We start from the raw sequence: 22,569 nt of genomic DNA, 5'->3' as shown, positions 1-22,569 counted from the left end.
TAGATATAACAACAACAAAAAAAAGACACACTGAGAGGAACATTATGTGCCCATCATGTCTTTGCGGTCTATTCCTTTTATTTCATTAGAATAAATTCCTAGAAATGAATAAAACAAACAAACAAAAAAACACAAAACAAAACAAAAAAAAAACCCAGGCTTGGAAATAAATTCGGCTGAATCAAAAGCACTGGTCTCTAAGAGAAAGCATCCAGCAGCACTCCCCAGCTACTCGCCAAACGCCTGTGGTTTGCACACTTAACGCTGTGAAAGGGGCTGGATTCAGGGATGGGTGAGAGTCAGAGCTAAGAGCACATGGGGTCTTTCAAGAAAGCTGCAGGCTGGAGAAAAGCGACCCTTCCAGCTGGTCAGGAGTCGATTCTGGCTTCCCTTCTTTGAACTCAGAACTGGCTTTACCAGACTGAAATGAAGAGATGCTGTGCCTCTGTCCTCCTGTGGCCCAGGACCATCCCCAGCCCTTGCCATAATGCCTCCCATCATGTATCCTAGGCTCCTGTGGGCAAGGAGCCTGCAGGCTCCTTGGGAACTGTGAGAAGGTGCTGGGGTCTGACATTTCAAAGTAAAAGCTCATCCACTGAAAACATGGTGTACAGATAAAATGGAATACTATAAAGCCACAAGAAAGGATGGAATCTTGACATTTGGGACAACATGGATGGAACTGGGAGTCATGTTGGAATAAGGCAGGCACAGAAAGAGAAGCAGAGCATGATCTCGGATGTGGGGTCTGAGATTAGAGTGCTTGTTAGCAGGGGCTGGGGGGTGGGGTGAGGAAGACTGGGAGAGGAGAAGGTTGATTGGGAGGCAGTTAGTTATAATTGGAGAAGACTAAGACGTTCTAGCATCCTATATTCTATATGGCACAGTAGGGTGACCATAGGTGACAATGATACCCTGGATATTTTTCCAGAAAAAAAAAACTAGAGAAAAGGATTAGTGATGTTTTTACCATAAAGACATGATGCGTGTTTGAGGAGATAGATGTTTGCCGTGATTGAACATGACATAGTGTATGCCTGGATGGAAACATCATGTGGTATCCTATAAATGCATAGTTTTATGTGTCAGTTCTAAAACCTAATGTAACAAGTAAGCACAGCAATTGAGGCAGTGACGTGCAGCAGTGCAGATCAAGGGAGATGCGATGATTTAATGCAGGGGTTCCAGCAGTGTCTCTTCCGTCTCTAGGTCTTGCCCGCAGAAAACTGCCCAAGTCACAGCTACCCAATTGCTTTACTCCCTGCAGTTCACGCTACACACAGACGTGCAAAGTCGCTTGTTCACGTCTGTGTTTAAAATCTGCTGAGGTGTTCAGTCAAATGTACTTTGAAAGGAGTACATACTGCATACCATGGGAAAACTCCAGACGTACTCTGCTGCCTTCCCAGGCGCATTAGCAGGAAGCTGGATCAGAATTGGATGCCAGCATTGCAGGTGGAGGCCTAACATACTACGCCACAATGCCAGGCCCCTTCTGTGTCCATTTAAAGTTTAAGTTCCTGTTCCCTAAACTAGGGAAAGATGAGAGGGAGAGTTGGTGGCATATGAGCGCGGAATATTTAGTAATTCTTCTAAACCACAGTTATATAAATTAGCAGAGTAACTGAGGTTCATTACAGCTCTTCCAAACATGTATTTGGAGTCAAGCATGCACGTTATATTTTATTTAAGGAAGAGTTTGTTTTTATTTTGTTAGTCATCCTCAAGCTTGTGTATCTTGAGTTTCTGAGCCTTGCCTTGTTGGAAGGGGGAAATGGGAATGTCTGCTCACTGTGAATAGTGGTGGCATATGACACTGTCATTTCCCATAAACTCACAGATCAATGGGACTGTCACTGAGAACATGTCTTTAACGGATGCTCGAAAACTGATCGAGAAGTCTAGAGGAAAGCTGCAGCTGGTGGTGCTGAGAGACAGCCGGCAGACCCTCATCAACATCCCGTCGCTGAATGACAGCGACTCGGAAATAGAAGGTAGGGGAGGGCAGGGGCTGGGCTGCCGGCTTGAGAAGGGAGGTCTGTGCTCCTGCCGTGCCAGCTCTGTGTGGCATCGCCATCTGCCCCCAGCAAAAGCTCCTTGTTAGACTTTATTTCCAAAACCTAAGTGTCTGGTTCTTACTTTCTTTTTAAGGTGCTTGTTGGAATTAGGTTTCCTGTGTGAAATTCTGGTGCACTTGGGAGTTCCCAGAGGACACTTCACACGTCCACCAGAAGCAAAGTTTGTTAGTAGCAGGTGTCTGCTCGAGTAGAACTAACCCTGTGTCAGTCATAGCCTTGCTGATGGCTCATTTTTACACACTAACTTGTGAGTTTTTTTTTTTTAAATTGAAAGATGAAGTTGGAAAGTAGCTGAAACATCTAGACATTGTAATAAAGAATGAATCAAAGTGACTACCTAACATAAAATTCACTGCTTAGCATTCTGTATAGCCTCTTTTTTGAAAAAACTATTCATTACTTAAATAAGAATTGTATGAATAAAAATACCCCCTTATCCCTGTAAAAAGTACCCATAAAGCATATATATCCTCCTTAACCATCTGTGAGGGGTCTTCAAAAACTTTATGGAAAATACATATTATGAAAAACCTATGCATAGATTGCAAAAATTTTTTTGCCCCAAAATAAACTTATATTTTAATTCCTTTTTTTCCATGACCTTGTTGATGTGTCCCTATACTATTGCTTTTTTTTTTTTTTTTTTTTTGGACAGGCAGAGTGGATAGTGAGAGAGAGGCAGAGAGAAAGGTCTTCCTTTGCCGTTGGTTCACCCTCCAATGACCGCCGCGGCTGGCGCGCTGATCCGATGGCAGGAGCCAGGTGCTTCTCCTGGTCTCTCATGGGGTGCAGGGCCCAAGCACTTGAGCCATCCTCCACTGCACTCCCTGGCCACAGCAGAGAGCTGGCCTGGAAGAGGGGCAACCGGGACAGAATCCGGTGCCCCGACCGGGACTAGAACCCGCTGTGCCGGCGCCACAAGGCGGAGGATTAGCCTAGTGAGCCGTGGCGCCGGCCACTATTGCTTTTGTGCAGGGATGTTAAGATAATATTAAGTTCTCAAGCTGTAAGGTAGGCTTTTGTTGATTTCTATAAAGAATGTCGGGGCGGGGATTTAGCCTAGCAGTTTAAGACACCAACGTCTTACGTTGAAGCACCTGGGTTTGGTTCCTGGCTCTAGTTCCTGACTCCAGCTTCCTGGCAGTGCAGACCTAGGGAGGCAGTGGTGATGACTCAAGTATTTGGTTCCATGTCACCCACATGGGAGACACGGATTGAGTTCTCAGTTTCTGGGTAAAGCTGCCACCTGCAGTGCTGGCATCCCAAATGGGCACCAGTTTAGGTCTCAGCAGCTCCACTTCCAATCCAGGCCTCTTTTATGGCCTGGGAAAGCAGTGGAGGATGGCCCAGGTCCTTGGGCCCCTGCACCTGTATGGGAGACACAGAGGAGGCTCCTGGCTTCAAATCGGCACAACTCCGGCCGTTGCGGCCATCTAGAGAGTGAACCATTGGATGGAAGACTGACTCTCTCTCTCTCTTTCTTTCTCTCTGCCTCTCTGTAACTCTGCCTTTCAAATAAATAAGTCTTTTTTTTAAAAAAAGTGAGTTGGTGGATTGGAGCTCTTTCTCTTTCAAATTAACAAAAAAACCATTTTTTTAAAGATTTGTTTATTTATTTGAGAGCTAGAGTTACAGAGAGAGAGGAAGAGACAGAAAAGTCTTCGATCTGCTGGTTCACTCCCCAAATGGCCTGCAATAGCTGGGGCTGAGCTGATCTCAAGCCAGGAGCCAGGAGCTTCTTCCAGGTCTCCCGTTTGGGTACAGGGTCCAAGTACTTGGGCCATTTTCCGCTGCTTTCCCAGGCACATTAGACAGCTGGATTGGAAGTGGAGCAGCCGGAACCCAAACTGGCACCCATATGGGATATTGGTGCTGCAGGCAGAGGCTTAGCCTCCAACACCACAGCACCTGCTCCATAAACAAAAATGTTTAAAAAGAGAGTAGGGGATTTCTTTATAAAACCTTAAAACTCAGTTCACATCCAGTATATCCAAAGTCTCATCGGTTGGTCACTGCTATGAGTGCAGTGCAGGTTAACCAAAAAAGCATGAGAAGTAACCCCAGCATGCTAGACATTTGTGATTTCCTTGCCACTGAGACAGTGGTCTGCAGCCCCAGCACCAGCATCCTTTGGGAGCTTGGTAGTACTGCAGAATCTCAGACTCCACCCAGGAGACTGTGTCCAACAAGATGCCCAAGTGACTTGGATGCACCTTAAGGTTTGAGAAGCACTGGTCTGCACACCTATGTGATTCAGTAGTTAAAGTGATAAAACTTATTATCTGTTTGAGGGGCAGCTAGACCCACAGATAGAGACAAAGAGGAGAGATGTTCATTTGCTGTTTCAGCACCTATATGACCACAACAGCCAGAAGAGCCAAAGCCAGGAGCCAGTAGCTCCATCCAGGTCTCCCATGTGGGCGTCAGGAACCCAACTGCTTGAGCCCATACTGCTGCCTTCCAGGGTCTGCATTAGCCGGAAGCCGGAGTCAGCTGGGTCAGGAATGGAACCCAGGCACTCTGAGGTGGGGTGTATGTGTCTTAGCTGGCATGGTAACAGCCAGCCTCAGTGCCCACCTCCAGTAATTGAATTGTAACACTTCAGTAACAGCTTTGATGGGAAGTAGTGTGGAAGAAAAATATGCGGTTCTGAATTTGGCCTCCCGTTTTTTAATTAATGCCTTTCCCCTAAAGCTATCGCGTTAATCTTCAGGGGAAGAAGGTCTGTCGAAGTGGTAGTGCATGTTTCCCTCCCTAGACTTCCTATTTCCATGTTTTCCACCCATCAGATAGTGTAATTTCTGGTACATGTCTTCTTTTTGAAACCAGATATCTCGGAAATAGAGTCAAACCGATCATTTTCTCCAGAGGAGAGACGCCAGCAGTATTCTGATTATGATTATCATTCATCAAATGAGAGGCTGAAGGAACGGCCAAGGTAAGGGGATGTGCTTTTGCCCCGGTACATTTCACTGTGGTGTGCTCACCTACGGGTTCTGACTCTGCACGCCCAAGACGCTAACATGACGCCTGCTTAAGTTCAAGAGAGGACACGCCAAACAGATTGTCCAGGATGGGCGCCACCCCAACTCCGTTCACGTCCTCCGGGGAAGCTGCAGCTGTGGTTGTCACGGAGACCAGCAAGGAACCTAGGTACCAAGAGGAACTGCCAGGTGAGGCTTCCGTACATGCACTTTGAACAACCACGTTCAGGGGTATGTGCTGGACCATGCAGAGGGTATGGAAGGGGAGAAAAGAGAGATTATAAAAAGTCATTTTCATCAGAGGGAGAGATCCATGCTCATATAGAAGAGGCCCTCCTACCTCTGTGTCTTTTAACATTGAACAAATGTAAAAATGAGAACTTCTCCTCTGTGCTGGCAGTTAATCACCTTTGGTCTTATTTGATGAGTTAGGGTCCTTTCGTATCCTATTCACGGCCCTAACCCTGTCTCTCAACCCTGCCTACCCACAATTACCAGCACAGTTTTACTCACCCGTGGAGAGAAAGTACCACTATCTTCATGTCCTTGTGGTTATACACCCTGCGTTTTAGACGTTTGTTTCTCGTCTCATTTGTTTTGAGAAGCCATGGGCACCTGCTAATGCGCCAAAACTTAACTTCATCTTATAAGCTCCATTGTGTAGTTTGCTGTGCTAACTTGTAGCTGAGGTGCACACTTAATTTGTGTCTGGATTTTGTGATCTTTATTTTTAGAAATGAATAAATTCGGCCGGCGCCGTGGCTCACTAGGCTAATCCTCCGCCTTGCGGCGCTGGCACACCAGGTTCTAGTCCCGGTTGGGGCGCCGGATTCTGTCCCGGTTGCCCCTCTCCCAGGCCAGCTCTCTGCTGTGGCCTGGGAGTGCAGTGGAGGATGGCTCAAGTGCTTGGGCCCTGCACCCCATGGGAGACCAGGAGAAGCACCTGGCTCCTGCCATCGGATCAGCACGGTGCACCGGCTGCAGCGCACCGGCTGCGGCGGCCATTGGAGGGTGAACCAACGGCAAAGGAGGACCTTTCTCTCTGTCTCTCTCTCTCACTGTCCACTCTGCCTGTCAAAAAAAAAAAAAAAAGAAAAGAAAAAAAGAAATGAATAAATTCTATGCAGTTTGGTAACAATGGATGTTTTTCAATACACAGCTCCTCAGCCCAAACCAGCCCCGAGAACATTCCTTCGTCCTAGTCCTGAAGATGAAGCAATATATGGGTAAATGTTGATTTCTCTTTCTTCCTCCAGTCAGCTCTGTCTCCTTTGCTGAAATGTGGATGGATGTTCTGTCTTTATACCCTTGGATGTTGGTTTTGCATAGTAGTTGTCACCATTAGCCAACAACCCTTATTGGTGTTTATGAGAAAGGGGAATTGCTTGTAGGAAAAGCAAAATGTCAAAGTGGTGAACTTTGTGATGTGACTGTTGTTTGCTTGTCTATGTGTCTACACTTCCAGAATGTTCTTCTGAATATTTGTGTTTGCCAGATAAGTAAGTCCCCAAAGGGAGCATTGTTGCTGAGCTCAGCTGCCCTGTCTTAACTGTAGCAATGTGACAGCCCAGCTTGGAGTGGGGGGCAAATGACAGCCCTTGGCTCTGTGACATTCACACCAGTGGCCTCCTGAATTAGGGCCTACTTCCTCAGACCCTGGCTGTGCCTTTGTTTGACAAGAGCTCGATGGTGGCATCAGGCTTTGAAAAACTCCTGACCCAAAAGTCAGATGGCTTCAGTATTAGTCCTGACCCTGGCCTTCACTGGCTCTTTGGCCTTGAGTGAGCTGATGGGAACATTCTGTATTTCCATTTCATCACCAGTGATGGGAGCCCTGGTACTCATCTCACTGTCTCAAGGAAGATCAAATCGTAAACTGCACGAGACAGATGAGAGCTGTGTGAAGTATGACTCAGTCCCTTTCATAGAAGAAATTAAATCTCTCTTGTGCTAATGTGGGTCCCTCCTTCTAAAAAGCATTTCCTAAGGCCAGTGCTGTGGCGTAGTAGGTTAAGCTGCTTGCCTGTGATGCCTGCATCCCATATGGGTGCCTGTTAAAGTCCCGGATGCTCCACTTCTGATCCAGCTCATTGCTAATGGCCCAGGAAAGCAGCAGAAGATGACCTGAGTCCTTGGGCCCCTGCCACCCATGTAGGGGACCTACCTGAAGCTCCTGGCTCCTAGCTTTGGACTGACCGTTGCGCGCATCTGAAGAGTGAACCAGCAGATGGAAGATTCCTCTCTGTCTCTCTCTCTCTCATATTAAAAAAATGTATTTCCTATCTTTCCCTTCTGAAACACATCCGGCTGCAGCCCTAATACCAAGATGGTGAGGTTCAAGAAGGGAGACAGCGTGGGCCTCCGGCTAGCAGGTGGCAACGATGTTGGGATATTTGTCGCTGGCATTCAGGAAGGCACATCGGCGGAGCAGGAAGGCCTGCAAGAAGGAGACCAGATTCTGAAGGTGAGGGAACCCCAGCCCTGTTTTTCAAAGTCACTTGGGAAGAGCAGCCTGTTCTTCTGCTGGGAGGAGGAGGTGGCGGGCTTGGGAAAATAGAGTATCTGTGAGTTTGCTGAGGTTTAGCATGAAAGCCTTAGAATCCCTCCAATGTGTCCTGTGTTCCCAACCCGACATCTGTGGGGTTTTCTAGTGCCCAGAACCCTTGTTGTTCTTATTTGATTTTTTTTTTCTTTGTGTTTCTAACTAAAAGCACTAGGTCTTATCATTTGGGGTGTTTTGTTGTGTTCCCCCTGCCTCTTGAGGGAGTGCCCCATAATTTAACAGAAGGGGGTGTTGGCATCAGACTGTGTGATCTGAATGCAGTCCTGGCCTCTCATGAGCTCTGTCACCCTGGCTCACCCGAGACTCGGGTTTCTGTGTGTGCGCAGTGGGGCTAAGGACACCTGCTTCGCAGGCACCTGAGGGAGATCAGAAGAGGTGACAGGGCAGCCAGCCGGGTTCCTGGCTCAGAGCAAGAAGGGCAGTGTCCTCTCTTTCCCCACTGCAAGGTCACAGATGGCTGCCGTTCAGTGTGTTACTTATACCTGAAACTGCAGGAAAAGGAGTTTCTGCTTACTCCGATATCAGGATTTTTAAAGTTATTGTTGGTGTTAAAGAATTAAAAAAAAAAAAACTTTACCATTTTATGAGATACATATAATGCTGCTTTTATTGACTTCAGAATAAACTTCAAGAATGTCAAGTATGATGTTTCTGTAACAATGTAGATGGCTAGGGACCAGTCTTAGCCTTTCTGCTTCCATGAAGTTGCAGTTCTGAAGTCTCTTTCCCTGTATAGCTTCTGAGGCAAGCCTGCGTGTAATGCACCTGGCGGTCTGGGAAGAGCTTCCAGGCTCAGTGGAGACGGGGAAAAGTTGCTGGATTCCGGAGAAAGCAGGCAGAGAGGGTTAAGACAGGGGTCGTCTTCCTGCTCGGCGCTCGGCCGCACCGTGCTAGTTCAGGTTGTGCTTCTGGAGCAGATCAAGGGCAAACCTCGGTCTTGAGCTCTGCGAAAACCTCCCAGGGAAATTCTAGACTCTTCTTCACTCTGCTTGGGATCCTGGGGGACTCGGTGTCCCCGCGTGAACCTTGTGGGAGCACATGCGCCTGCAAAAATGCCACTCCCCAGATGCCCCTACTGCCAGTGCCAGCTCAAGCCTCTCTCCTCTTGCCAGGTGTGCAAGTAGGCACGCGTCTGTTTGCCAACTAGTGCAAGGCTGTGGGATGTGAGCGTGACTTTGGGAACTAACTGCCCATTGAGGTTGAAGGATGAACTGTTGCTGTAGTATGCAAAAAAAAGGGCGTATGGAGAAAGTAGTGAGTTCACTAGCTGCTTGGCCTCAGAGCACTCTCTGAGTTGTTAACAACAGGGGCCACAGGGTCAGGGTGCTCGGCGTCTATACTGGCTGCACACCTAGGGTGTGGGGTCAACACCCTGAGGACTTCACCTTGCGGGTTTGTTCTGGGCAGGTCTTGGTGGAAGCAAACAGAAAGCTCAGAAGGCACTTCACTGCACACTTGTTGTTTTCTGTTTATTCTCTGCTTTTCCTTCCCCCCAGGTGAACACTCAGGACTTCAGAGGGCTGGTTCGGGAGGATGCTGTTCTCTACCTGTTAGAAATCCCCAAAGGTGAAACGGTGACCATTTTAGCGCAGAGCCGAGCTGATGGTGAGCTTTTGGTTTGTTGGGGCAAGTAGGAAGGATAAAGAGTTGTCTTGGGGCCAACATAGGCAAATCTGAGTATTAAAAAATCAAAGTGGATCTTAACACCTTATTGTGGTGGGGTCACAGGTGTGCAGAGAAATTTGGGCCGACGTTTAATTTTACATAAAAATGTTTTCTGTGCACCCACTGAAATAGTTTCACTGGTTGTGGCAGTTTGCAGTAAAACTGCTTTTCTGAGTAGTGATCCTGTAGCTCTGCCTGAGGTGTTCTTGAGCTTCTGTATGACAGGTGCAAAGGGCCCTGGCTGCTGTTGACTCCCACCTGAACCCTGCACGCTCTGGACAGTTACATCCCCTTGCAGGCCTTGTTTTTTTTTTTTTTTTTTCTTTCTTTCTTTTTTTTTTTTTCATAGATCTTATTTATTTCTCTGAGAGGTAGAGTTACAGACAGAGGGAGAGACAGAGAGAAGGGTCTTTCATCCACTGGTTCACTCCCCAAATGACTGCAATGGCTGGAGCTGGGCCAATCCAGGACCAGGAGCCAGGAGCTTCTTCCGGGTCTCCCACATAGGTGCAGGGGCCCAAGCACTTGGGCCATCTTCTGCTGCTTTCCCAGGCCATAGCAGAGAGCTGGATCAGAAGAGGAACAGCTGAGATACGAACCAGCACCCCTATGGGATGCTGGCACTGCCTACTGTGCCATAGTGCTGGCCCCCAGGCCTTGTTCTTATCTGTGCTGTGGGGGGTGGCGGTGTCTTCCCCATCTGGTTAACAATGCTGATTGGCAGCTGTATTTGGATTCTCCAGAGAAATGGCATGAATAGGAGATACTGGCGCCAACAGGAGATAAAGTGGTTTATTATGAGTGATTGGCTTGCATGCATGCAGAGGCTGGCAGATCCCAAGCTCTTCAGAGTGAGCTGGCAAGCTGGAGACCCTGGAAAGCCAGTGATTGGCTGATTGACTTATTTATTCATAAAGATTTTATTTATTTATTTGAAAAGCAGAGTTAGAGAAATAAAGAGACAGAGAGAGAGAGAGAGAGCTCTTCCAGCCTCTGTTTATTCTGCAAGTTTCTGCGATGGCTGGGGGCTGGGCCAATCAGGAGCCAGGAGCCTCCTCCCATGAGGGTATAGGGGCCCAAGCCCTGAGCCATGTTCCACTGCTTTCCCAGGCCAGTAGAGCTGGATCGAAAGAGGAACAGCCGGGATTTGAATTGGTGTCCCTATGGAAAGCCAGCGTCACAGGCAGCAGCTTAACCTGCTGTGTCTCAGATCTGGCCCTCGGCCAATGATTGAGTTCTGCTCTGAGTCCAAAGGCCTGGGGACCACAAGAGCCCCTGGTGTATTTCTAGTCTGAAGGCACACAGAAAGCCATTGTCCCAGTGCAAAGGCCATCGGGCAGGACAGGTAGTTCTCTTATTCGGATGGGGTCTGCTCTTTCTTCCGATCAGGCCTTCAACCCCCTGGAGGAGGCCCACACACTTTTGGGAGGGCTGTCTTCTTGGTTCAGCCTACTCGCTTAGGTGCCACTCTCATCCAGAAACCCTCCTGGGAGCCCAGAATGACGCTGGAGCCAGTATCTGGGTGCACCCCATGACCCGGGCAAGCTGACACAGAGCATTAACCATCACAGTCACGCCTCAAGCTGGTTACTCGTCCTTCCTCCCGCCGGGCCTGTGCATGGCGCTGGCGGAATGGAGGAGTGGGGAGGGGGTGGTCGGAGACGGGGGCGCCCACCCCTCAGGATGTGCAGTTGCACTGAGTGCGGCCCGCGCTTCTGTCTTTCAGTGTACCGAGACATCCTGGCTTGTGGCAGAGGGGACTCGTTTTTTATAAGAAGCCACTTTGAATGCGAGAAGGAGACTCCGCAGAGCCTGGCCTTCGTCCGGGGTGAGGTCTTCCGGGTGGTGGACACGCTCTATGACGGCAAGCTGGGCCACTGGCTGGCCGTGAGGATTGGCAACGAGCTGGAGAAAGGCCTGATCCCCAACAAAAGCAGGTACCTGAGGTCCCCCCGGGCGCTGCCCCTGCAGAGACCAACACGCACTCTTCTCTCGCCCCACCTGCCACACACACCCAGGGGAAGCCCGTGGGACTTGATAATCTGGCCTCTGCTTCTCAAAGGAGGGGAGCACCCTGAGCCATAGCCGCGCAGGCTGGTTGTAGTGTGTAGCTTCCCGGGGCTGGTAGCTGCACTTGGCTGGGTTGGACCAGTTTCCTGAGGAGGGGGTGCTGTCTTGGCCGGTGCACAGGTGGGCGCTGAATGACCACAGCTCACCTCTGGGGGACAAGGCATCCTCATCCCATGGACACAGTGCTGGAGCCTGGGAGTGATGCCTGTGGGTGCCGTAGGTCTGTGTGGCAGGACGAGCCATAGGTGGCGTTGTAACAGAGCTCCTTCCGGTGGGAGCCAGAGACCCACGCCTTGCCCATGTGCCAGTGGAAGTGAAGGTCGAGACTTCGCCTCTGCGGGGCCGCGTCTTTGCTTCACAAAGTGTACAGTGGCTTGGACTCGATTGCCTTAATGACACGCACACCTGCTGCCTCTCTGGCGCTGGTTTCTTCCCTCAGAGCTGAGCAGATGGCCAGTGTTCAGAATGCCCAGAGAGACAACGCTGGGGACAGGGCTGACTTCTGGAGGATGCGGGGCCAGAGATCCGGGGTGAAGAAGAACCTGAGGAAGAGCCGGGAAGACCTCACAGCTGTCGTGTCTGTCAGCACCAAGTTCCCGGCCTATGAGAGGGTTTTGCTGCGAGAGGGTGAGGAAGCCGGGGGCGGGGAGGCGATAACCCTGCTGGGCTGGGTGCCTGTTTTGCTTCATTTTCACATGGTCATATCGGCTTCTCACTTCTCTGCATCATTCGGGCCAAGAGCAGGTTACACAGTTGGAATCGAATGCTAGTAAGGAGCCTGACTTAGGAGAAAATGAGCTGTTCAGACTCCTAAATGCAGGCCTGTTTCTACAAGCTAAACAGATTTTTAATGCTACTGAAACTTCATTCCAAAGTTTCTGTTATCCTTAGCAAAGTTTATCTTTAAAAAAAAAAAAAAAAAAAAGTGGGGGCCGGCACTGTGGCGTTATGGTGCAGCGCCAGCGCAGGTTAAAGCCCTGGCTTGAAGCTCCGGCATCCCATCTGGTCACTGGTTCTGGTCCCGGCTGCTCCTCTTCAGATTCAGCTCTCTGTTGTGGCCTGGGATGGCAGTGGGGTATGGCCCAAGTCCTTGGGCTTCTGCGCCCACGTGGGAGACCCAGAAGAGGCTCCTGGCTCCTGGCTTCAGATTGGTGCAGTTCTGGCCATTGCGGCCATCTGGGGAATGAACCAGTGGATAGAAGACCTCTCTCTGTCTCTACCTCTCTCTGTTAACTTTGTCTTTCAAATAAATAAATCTTAAAAAAAAAAAAAAAAAAAAAAATCAAGAGGGAGCCAGCTTTGTGGCACGGTAGGTTAAGCTGCTCCTTGCAATGCTGGCATCCCATACTGGAGTGCATGTTCAAGTCCCAGTTGTTTTGCTTCTGATCCAGCTCCCTGCTGATGTGCCTGGAAGGCAGCAGATGGTGGCTCAAGTACTTGAGCCCCTTCCCCCCATGTAGGAGACCCAAATGGAGTTCCTGGCTCCTGGGTTTGGCCTGGCGCAGCCCTGGAGTCATTTGGGAAGTGAACCAGAAGATGGAAGATATCTGTCTCTCATTCTCTCTCTCTCTCTCTCTCTCTCTCTCTCTCTCTCTCTCTCTCTCTCTGTCTCTCTGTTATTCTGCCTTTCAATTACATAATGAGTCTTTATAAAATAAAAAAGAAGATGAGGGTTTGGACATTTGGTGCAACAGTCAAGACACCACCTGGGATACTGGCATCCCACAGTGGAGTGCCTAGGTTTGAGTCCTAGCTCTGCTCTCGATTCCAGCTTCCTGCTAATACATACCCTAGGAGGCAGCAGGTGATGGCCCAAGTGCTTGCGTCCCTGTCACCTGGAATGGAAACCAGGTTGAGTTCCTGGCTCCTGGCTTCTGCCTGGCCCAGCCTTAGAGCTGCTGTGGGCCTTTGGGTAGTAAACCAGTGGATGGGAGATTTCTGTCTGCCTGACTCTGTCTCTCTGACTTTCAAATAAATAAAAACTTAAAATAATGAAGGGAAGGCATTTTCTTCACAAATGAACTGGATTGAACTGTTAGGGGAACACAGTATCTTTCATTTAGTTGTGTTAGTATCAAAAGCTTCTTATCTTAACAGCTGGGCAAGTGTATGTGCACTGATGGCCTTTCTTGTCTCATTTCAGCGGGTTTCAAGAGACCTGTGGTCTTATTCGGGCCCATAGCAGATATAGCGATGGAGAAACTGGCAAACGAGTTACCTGACTTTTTTCAAACTGCTAGTAAGTCTCTCTGTGATTTTTTTTCTTTTCAAAATTTTGTTTTAAAAAAAATGTCTAGTATACAGAAAGGTGGAAGGAATAATGGGCGTCCACATCCCGTCCCTTGGAGTCCCTGCTGGTTAACATTTTGCATGTGCACTCTCTCCCTGCCCTGGCCCATAGACACCTGCTAGGGATGAGTGTTGTGGTGCAGTGAGTTAAGCACTGCTTAGGACTTCTGAATCCACCTTTGTTTTCAGTCCAGCTCCTTGCTAATGTGCCTGGGAAGGCAGCAGATGATGACTCAAGTACTTGGGCCCCTGCCACTCATGTGGGAGCCCAGGATGGAGTTCCCGGCTCCTGGCTTTGGCCTGGCCCAGCCCCGGCTATTGGGGGCATTTGGACAGTGAACCAGCAGATGGAAGTTCTCTCTTCCTCTCTGGGTCTCTCTGTCTTTTCTATGCCATTCAGATAACTTAATTTTGTTTCTTGCTGAACTGAGTTCAAGCGTCTTGTCTCATAGGATGTTCCCTCTTGACTGGCCTCATATTAGATGTTGGTTACGTGGGACGTATGGATGAGAAGGCACCCGAAGTCAGGTGTCCCATCCGTGCTGGTGCTCAGTTGGAACATTTGGTCGTCACTCATTTCTTAAAAATGACTTCGCTTCATTTTTGCTTTTGCAGAAACAGAACCCAAAGACGCAGGATCTGAGAAATCCAGTGGAGTGGTCCGGTTAAATACTGTGAGGCAAATTATTGAACAGGTGAGGAGAACATACACCCACAGGCTGGGCGGTCAGAACTGGATCATCGTTTGCCGAAGTTTCTCTTGGAATCACTGCACTTGAAAAATCAGTGTTCATTTAACAGCGTTCATGTTAAACAGTGAACCATAAATGCAAGCTGTTTCAGTGTGTGGGAACCTGTTCGTGTTCTATTACAGCTTTGCTTTTTCTGGAGTTCTCAGCATTGCACCAGGTGACCTGCTCGCTCTTATCAGAAGTCCTAGTACACTGAAAATATGAAAGTGGACGTAGTGTGCAAGCAGGTGTTCCATTTGCAGGGTTTATCTGATGCAGCCTTTGCCCATTCAGACACACCGTGTGCCGGTGCAGTGCCTAGGTGCCCACTCACGTGACTCTCCTCTATCTGTAACAGGACAAACACGCACTGCTGGATGTGACGCCGAAAGCTGTGGACCTGCTGAATTACACACAGTGGTTCCCGATTGTGATATTTTTCAGCCCGGATTCTAGGCAGGGCATCAAAACCATGAGACAGAGGTTGAGCCCCACATCCAACAAAAGCTCTCGGAAGTTATTTGATCAAGCGAACAAGCTGAGAAAATCGTGTGCACATCTGTTTACAGGTGCGTGGCATTTCAGATGTAGCCTCTGTGCCCTGTAGGGAGGAATAGAGAATGCAAGATGGGAGGAAATAGGAAAATAATCGGAATGGATAATTTGACTCCTATTCATGACTCTTGAAAAAATAGTTAATCCTGTAAAACAGACGTATTAAACTCAGGGTGTTTGTATTTGCAGCGTTGTAATTTTTACTGTTTGAAAATGGGAGTAAGGGTCTATGATGTAGTGACAGTTGGTCATTTACTATGGTTGAGATTTACTATGGGGCTGTAGGCTAATGCTACTGAACCTCACCACCCCTCTGTGTAGGTGATTGCTGTTCTCTGCTTTCCATCAACCCATGCACAAACTTCCAAAGGGATAGGAACTTGGTAGCAGTGGTTTTGTTTTTGACAGGCAGAGTTAGACAGAAAGAGAGAGAGAAAGGTCTTCCTTCTGTTGGTTCACCCCCCAAATGGCTGCTACGGCCGGCGCGCCGCGCCAATCCGCATCCAGGAGCCAGGTGCTTACTCCTGGTCTCCCATGCGGGTGCAAGGGCCCAAGCACTTGGGCCGTCCTCCACTGCACTCCCGAGCCACAGCAAAGAGCTGGACTGGAAGAGGAGCAACCGGGACAGAACCAGCGCCCCAACCGGGACTAGAACCCCCGGTGCCAGCGCTGCAGGTGGAGGATTAGCCTAGTGAGCCGTGGCGCTGGCCGGTGGCAGTATAGCTAACAGGCAATGCGCTCACATCTGTAATGCTCACTAGCACTGCGTGTGGCATATCAAGCCGTTTCTTGCATGTTCCAGGCAGCAAGTTGAGAGTTATAGGTTAACTATACTCAGAGGTTGGAATGGACATACATACTGTAAATGAACACTGAGTTTCACCTAGAACGTTGTTCTTGTTGTTTGTTTATTTGAAACGTAGAGTTACAGAGAAAGAGATGGAGAGAATCTTCCATCTGCTGGTTCATTGCTCACATGGCTGCAAAAGCCAGGGCTGTGCCAGGCCAATGCCAGGAGTCAGGAGCTTTGTCTAGGTCTCCTTCGTGGGTGCAGAGGCCCAGGGACTTGAGCCATCTTCCACTGCTTTGCCAGGCACATCAGCAGGGGACTGGATTGGATGTGGAGGAGCTGGGACTTGAACCAGCGCCCATGTAAGATGCTAGTGCAGCAGGCTGTGGCTTCATCTGCAATGCCGTAGCACCGGCCCCTCGTGTAGAACTTTGAATTGGCCCCCTCTCACCATAGCTCCTTTGTAGAATTCAGCAGTCTTCAGGATATGTGGGACAGGGTGCTTGGCAACTTGGACCAGCAAGCCCCAGTTTTCTGCCCAGTCACCTCCTACAAATTTCTTTCATATTTCTAAGTTTGCTCCCCAAAGCTGCACTGACAGCCTCGCCAAGCCCTTTTATTAACCTCCTGTCCTGCCCAGCCTGACCAGGTTGTGACTTGATGGTGTGTGTCAGGCCATGGCCATAAGCATTAGTTTTCGGGGATGGACATTGTGGTGCAGCAGTTAAGGAAGCCACTGTCTGAAACTCCTGAAACCCACATCAGAGTGCCGAGGATAGAGACCTGCCTCCACCTCCACTTCCGATCCAGCTCTCTGCTAATGCTCCTGGGCAGCAGCGGATGATAACTCAAGTACTTGAGTCCCTGCCACCCACATGGGAGACCCAGATGGAGTTCCTAGATCCTGGCTTCTGCTTGGTGTAGCCCCAGATGTCGGAGGCATTTGGGAAGTTAAGCAATAGTTGGGAGATTTCTCTTTTCTCTGTATTGTTCTGCCTTTTTTTTTTATTATTATTTTTTGAAAGATTTGTTTATTTGAAAGTCAGAGTTACAGAGAAAGAGATCTTCCATCTGCTGGTTTATTCCCCAAATGGCTGCAGCAGCTAAGGCTGGCCAGGGTGAAGCCAGCAGCCTAGAACTCCATTCAGGTCTCCTACATGGGTACAGGGGCCCAAATATTTGGGCCATCTTCTGCTGCTCTCCCAGGAGCATTAGCAGGAAGCTGGATCTCAGGTGGAGCAGCTGGGACTTGAACTGGAGCTCATGTGGGTGGCCATGTCGCAGGTGGTGACTTAACCTGCCTTGCTACAACACTGGCCCCATTCTGTGTTTCAAATAAATAAACAAACAAGAATCAACTTTAAAAAAAAAAGAAAACAAAACACTGGTTTGAGCAGCAGAATCTATATCCAGAACTAATATTTTGTGTTTTTAATGATTTTAAATTTACGGCTTTTTTTGAGAATCTGTGAGAATCATCCGTGCTGTTTGGGGAGCACAGAGATCTGAAGCGAAGGATTGGGGTGCGTGTGGTCTCTTAGGGCTCCATATCTTTTTCTTATTTCAGAGCAACAAGAATCTCACAGTCAGGTATTTAATTATGACGATATTATTAAAATGCCTCTTATAAGCTTGACATAGTTCTCTATTCAACATGAGCAGCTTTGCCTTGAGACTTGCACAAGAGTGTGTGAATTGTCAGAATGAGTTAACATGTTAGTGATGCCTCCCCACTGTCAGAAATCTACTGTAAATAGGTTTTCATGTCACAAAATTGTGATTTTTTTAAATGAAGTTGGAGTTACATGTCTTCTCGGGGCCTTTGAAGCCCTTAGTTCTCAGTTTGAAGATGACTGAAGTGGAATTATGTCCGCAGACACTCAGGTGGGCAGACTTTGTGTTGAACTGTGGGATTTTAATTCCTGGTGCCCAAGGGAGAGTAGAGTGCCCTTGGGCTCCCGAGGTTTCCAGCCAAGGCAGTGGCAGAGCGAGGATCCGCTCAGTATCTCCCTTTCTGGGATTAAGCCTGTCCAGGGAGACATGGGCCTAGGCTGGAGGTTGGAAGCAACATGGATTAAGGAATGCTGCTTGAAGTCAAGGAATCTGGGGAGCCTCACAAGCAAAGCCAAAGGGAGGGGCCAGCACTGTGGCACAGCGGGCTAAGCCTCTGCCTGCGGCGCCAGCTTCCCATGTGGGTGCCGGTTCCTGTCCCGGCTGCTCCTCTTCTGATCCAGCTCCCTGCCATGGCCTGGGAAAGCAGCAGAAGATGGCCCCTGCACCCATGTGGGAGACCCGGAAGAAGCCCCAGCTCCTGGCTTTGGCCTGGCCAAGTCTGCCCACTGCAGCCATTTGGAGTGTGAACTAGCGGGTGGAAGATATCTCTCTCTCTCTCTCTCTCTCTCTCTCTCTCTCTCTCTCTCTCTCTCTCTCTCTCCTTCCATCTGTAAGTCTACTTCTCAAATAATAATTAAAAAAAGAAAAGAGTGAAGGAAAGCAGCATCTTGGCTGGGTGCTGGCTTATTACAAGGTCAGGCGTGGGAGTTGGGGCTGCTGTAAGTGGGGCTGTGGGCACTAGCTGCTTGTGACACGTATGTTTTTGTTCATGGACTTGATGGTTAATGTGAACTCGATAAAAGGTTTTGTGACTTTATTCATCTTATCAAGGGGCACAAAACTGTTTTTTGAATTTCATGAATGGTCCTTTTAACTTGTTTTCTTCATGATGAAAACAGCCTGTACTTATGTCAGATAATTCCAACATGAAGCTTTCAAAGGCTGCTCGAGGTTCTCTGTTGAGTAAGCACAGGTCGCTCTTCTCGTTTGAAGGGTGTGTGGTCTTACTTCTCTGAGGGCTTGGCAGCATGTGTGAGCTTTGAGCATAATCTTTGCGAATTACCATGATAAAGACACAAAAATCCACAGTATCAAGGTTAATTTTCCTTGGGTTGTTCAATGTATCAGTTTGTCCTAATGCTGTAAATAATTAACCACCAAGGAAACTGTAAGCTTATTCCAGAATTTCCATGGTCAGTGTTAGAACTTAAATGAGAGAAAGCTGTGTGTTACTTCCCAGTTGCCTATAAGATTTGCTTAGTGGTTCTTTTGTCTTTAGGAATGAGATATACGGCATTGTATAGATTTCCATGCCCTCCAATAAAAAGCCATGACAGTGTCAATTTTTTTTTTTATTCCTATTTAATGTGTAGTCTGCCCAATTTAATTTAGGATTCTGGACCAAATTGTTTGTCTAGTTTATTCCCATTAGGTCCATAAATACATATGGCTGAAAAACCTTCACATGTGTTATGCCTTGTTAGTATTTTGTGTTTGTGCTCTAAAGTTGTGATTTAAAAATTTATTAATTTATCTGAGAAGCATAGAGACAGAGCTCCCACATGCTGATTCACTCCCCAGATGCCTGCAGCCGACACAGGCACTCAGTCCGTGTCTCCCCCTTGAGCCATCATTGCTGCCTCCCAGAGTGTGCACTAGCAGGAAGCTGGAGTCAGGAGCTGGAGTTGGGAGTTGAACCCAGATACTCTGGGATGGTGGAGCAGGCGTCCTAACCAACATCTTTACTGCTAGGCCAAATGCTCACCCCTAAATTTGTGGTTTCAGATGGGCAGTGTTGTGTAGTAGATAAGAACGTAGCCTCTGCGAGCAAACTTCCGAGCTGGTATTCCAACTGCTCTACTTGTTTGGTATGAGGCCTTGAGCTGTCTAATTCCACTGCTGTGCCTTGGTTTCTCCTCTGTAAGATGGGAATGACAGTAATATCTAACTTGCAAGGTTTGTGTAAGCCTGGAGTGAGCTGATTCATGTAAGGGGCCAGCGCTTCCTTTAGCATTTTTTTTTTAAGATTTATTTATTTATTTGAAAGAGTTACACAGAGAGAGAATAAGAGGCAGAGAGACAGAGGTCTTCCATCCGCTGGTTCACTCTTCAGTTGGCCGCAACGGCCAGAACTGCACTGATCCGAAGCCAGGAGCCAGGAGATTCTTCCAGGTCTCCCATGTGGGTGCAGGGGCCCAAGGACTTGGGCCATCTTCTACTGCCTTCCCAGGCCATAGCAGAGAGTCAGATTGGAAATGGAGCGGCTGGAACTCGAACTGACACTCATAGGATGCCGGCACTGCAGGCAGCGGCTTTACCCGCTATGCCACAGTGCCAGCCCCAAGACATACTCTTTGAAAAAAAATTTTTTAAAGGTGGCTTTACTGAAGAATGGATATTCTGAAAGTTGATCCATTTTAGCTTTATGCTATCTGTCTTTAATGTAAATTAAATATTTGGATGGTTAGCAGTTGTAAGTACATTCATCCAGGATGTAGTGTTCAAACACACACAGATAGCTTCTGTATTTGCCAGAATACTCGTTCAGATGTGATTGAAAATGAGAGTAAGCTACGTCTAGAAGCATCCCAAGTCAATGTGGTGCTGGCAACTGGTGCAGCCCTTTTTGTTTCTGTTTCAACAGCTGTCATCAACCTGAATTCGGCCAACGACAGCTGGTTCGGCAGCCTGAAGGACACCATTCAGCATCAGCAAGGAGAGGCAGTGTGGGTCTCCGAGGGAAAGGTATGTGGGGTAGCTCCACGGCTGTGAGGTGAGAGTCCGCCTTCCCCGATCTTTCCTCCAGAGGGCAGTGAATGTAGGAAATCAGAGCCGGCTGGGAGTGGCAGCTTATCAGTTCTCTGACAAAGCTGTCAAGGGCAAGGCCCAGACGAAGACAGGCATCGTGGGATGCATGTGGCCCTACATTCACTTCCCTCTTCCTTTAACGTAGTAACTAGCGTTGTATTCCAAGTACACTAATCAGAGCTTACAAGATCTCGTGCTGAGCTCCGCAGCTTACTAAGGACACGGGAAACTTTGACAAGGGGGTGAGAAGCGAGGTTGAGGAAGAACATGGTTAGGGATTTACGGGAGTTCAGAATTGTTGTCCGAGGATGTGTCATAGTTAGGAAAGTCATTGTCAGCTGGCGTCTCGTCTGTGGTGGTGATGTGTGCAGGGCTTATGGGACCACGTGCTCCCTTCAGGTGGGACCCTTTGGTGCTAGCGTCCTGTTGGCCAGCTGAATTGGGGTCAGTTGTGAGCCTTTCCAGGGCCATCTTTGTCCCAGAGTTGACTGAGCCTTGCTCTCCGGGAGCTGGACATTTAGGCCAGGAATCCTGTGTTTCCTGCGTGCTTTCCTTCTACTAGGCCGTGTGCGTCCTCCCTGGGGAGGACCAGTAAGACAGGGCCATAGCTCCTGTCCCACCGTGGTCCGACATCTCGTAATCCAGTGGAGATGTGCCCAGCTATAGGCAGTAGGCATCTATCACTGGAAGAACAGGGCCTGGGGGAAAGCCAAGAGAGAAGGGAGATTATGGAGGGAAGGCACAGCAGTTGGAGGAAGTGTGGACAGCTGGAGAGCCCCCAGGTCCCTGCAGGAAAACTAACACAGTGTCAACATGGGACCAAAGCCAAGTGATTTCAGGAAACTCAGGATGTCTAGCGCAGGTCCAGGTTCCAGGCACTTGGCCATGCCCTTGGGCATTTTCTTGAGTCCTCACTCCCAGGAGCCATGTCAGACCCCACTGACCCTCCCAAACAAATTCCTCTAGATGGAAGGGATGGATGATGACCCCGAAGACCGCATGTCCTACTTAACCGCCATGGGCGCGGACTATCTGAGTTGCGACAGCCGCCTCATCAGTGACTTTGAAGACACCGACGGCGAAGGAGGCGCCTACACTGACAATGAGCTGGATGAGCCAGCCGAGGAGCCGCTGGCGTCTTCCATCACCCGCTCCTCGGAGCCGGTGCAGCATGAGGAGGTGAGGCGAGGCAGGCCACGGGCAGCGAGGCCACGGGCAGCGAGGCCACGGGCAGGCAAAGCAGCTGCAGGTGTTCACTTTCGTTCTTCGGGACGGCTGTGCAGGCTGCTGTGAAAGGTATTCCGCAGGGTCAGAGCAGGTGACTTCCAGGGAGTCGCGCTCTAGGCCACACCTGTAGATGGAGGCTGCAGTCAGTGGGACAGGAAGGTGAACGTCATGGGCGGTTGAGTGATAGCGCTCGGCACACCACGGCCCTCAGGCGCGGTGCATAAGCAGGATGGCTTTGTGCACCAGCCGTCCAAATTCCCGGTAGAACCTGCCTTTTAAAAGTTGCTCTTGTGTTTACTTGTAACCTTTGATTAGGCCTCTCTCTGTACTGTTAGTGTTCTTGCTTTCCTTCTCTGCCCGACCTTTAACCTCTCTAATCTTGCTGCAGCTCCGGAGTGTTTCCCCATCAGTTTCCTTCTCTGTTGTATTTCACGTTTTGATTGCACTCAGATCAGATGTCCCTCTGATCACAAGTCCTGCACGCCCATTGGCCAATGATTGACCACTTATGTGATCCTAGAAATTACGTCAAGTTATGACCGGAGCAGTATTTGTTGCCTCTCAGAGAACACTGCCATAGGGATCTTTGCAGAGGAGATTATCTGTGCATTTGGATAATTGTTGCTGTGGACTTCTCATTAGCAATTTAGCTCATTTCAGCGAATGATTTTTATTCTTTATGAAACGAAAACACCAAGAAAACGGGTTGAAGGTGGAGTAAACCCACCATGATGAAGAATTATTACATACTGCTAGTCAAGTTATACAGAATAAATTGACTGAATGTCCATACATACAGATGCATTAATGCTTAATGTTAGCAGTTATTAATGGCACATGAGATTTTGACTTTTGGGAGACTTTTAAAAAATTATACCTTAAAACAATAGTTATTATATTGGGTGTGGCCACTTGTTTAAAAAACTTGTGCCTTCAGCCTCCACTAATGGGAATGTGCCTGGTACCTGCCCTTTCA

The 22,569-nt window shown here is 48.7% G+C and overlaps 1 protein-coding gene across 10 annotated transcripts in view; it reads left to right on the top strand.

The window, feature by feature from the left end:
* The window catches only part of TJP2 (tight junction protein 2), a 138,063-nt gene that overhangs the window by 110,155 nt on the left and 5,339 nt on the right, over nt 1-22,569 (top strand). For all 10 annotated transcript variants that reach the window (XM_051846396.2, XM_051846400.2, XM_070051018.1 and 7 more), the window contains 13 exons: nt 1,841-1,994; nt 4,908-5,016; nt 5,118-5,251; nt 6,222-6,288; nt 7,376-7,526; nt 9,122-9,230; nt 11,017-11,227; nt 11,800-11,987; nt 13,504-13,599; nt 14,265-14,344; nt 14,739-14,949; nt 20,203-20,303; nt 21,333-21,545. In XM_051846396.2, the coding sequence (XP_051702356.2) occupies nt 1,841-1,994; nt 4,908-5,016; nt 5,118-5,251; nt 6,222-6,288; nt 7,376-7,526; nt 9,122-9,230; nt 11,017-11,227; nt 11,800-11,987; nt 13,504-13,599; nt 14,265-14,344; nt 14,739-14,949; nt 20,203-20,303; nt 21,333-21,545 (1,824 nt within the window). The remainder of the gene's footprint in view (nt 1-1,840; nt 1,995-4,907; nt 5,017-5,117; nt 5,252-6,221; nt 6,289-7,375; nt 7,527-9,121; nt 9,231-11,016; nt 11,228-11,799; nt 11,988-13,503; nt 13,600-14,264; nt 14,345-14,738; nt 14,950-20,202; nt 20,304-21,332; nt 21,546-22,569) is intronic.

This window comes from Oryctolagus cuniculus, chromosome 1 (genome assembly GCF_964237555.1).
Source record: "Oryctolagus cuniculus chromosome 1, mOryCun1.1, whole genome shotgun sequence".
NCBI lineage: Eukaryota > Metazoa > Chordata > Mammalia > Lagomorpha > Leporidae > Oryctolagus > Oryctolagus cuniculus.
The sequence above is the reverse complement of the archived record's forward strand: the minus strand, read 5'-3'. Positions and strand labels throughout refer to the sequence as shown.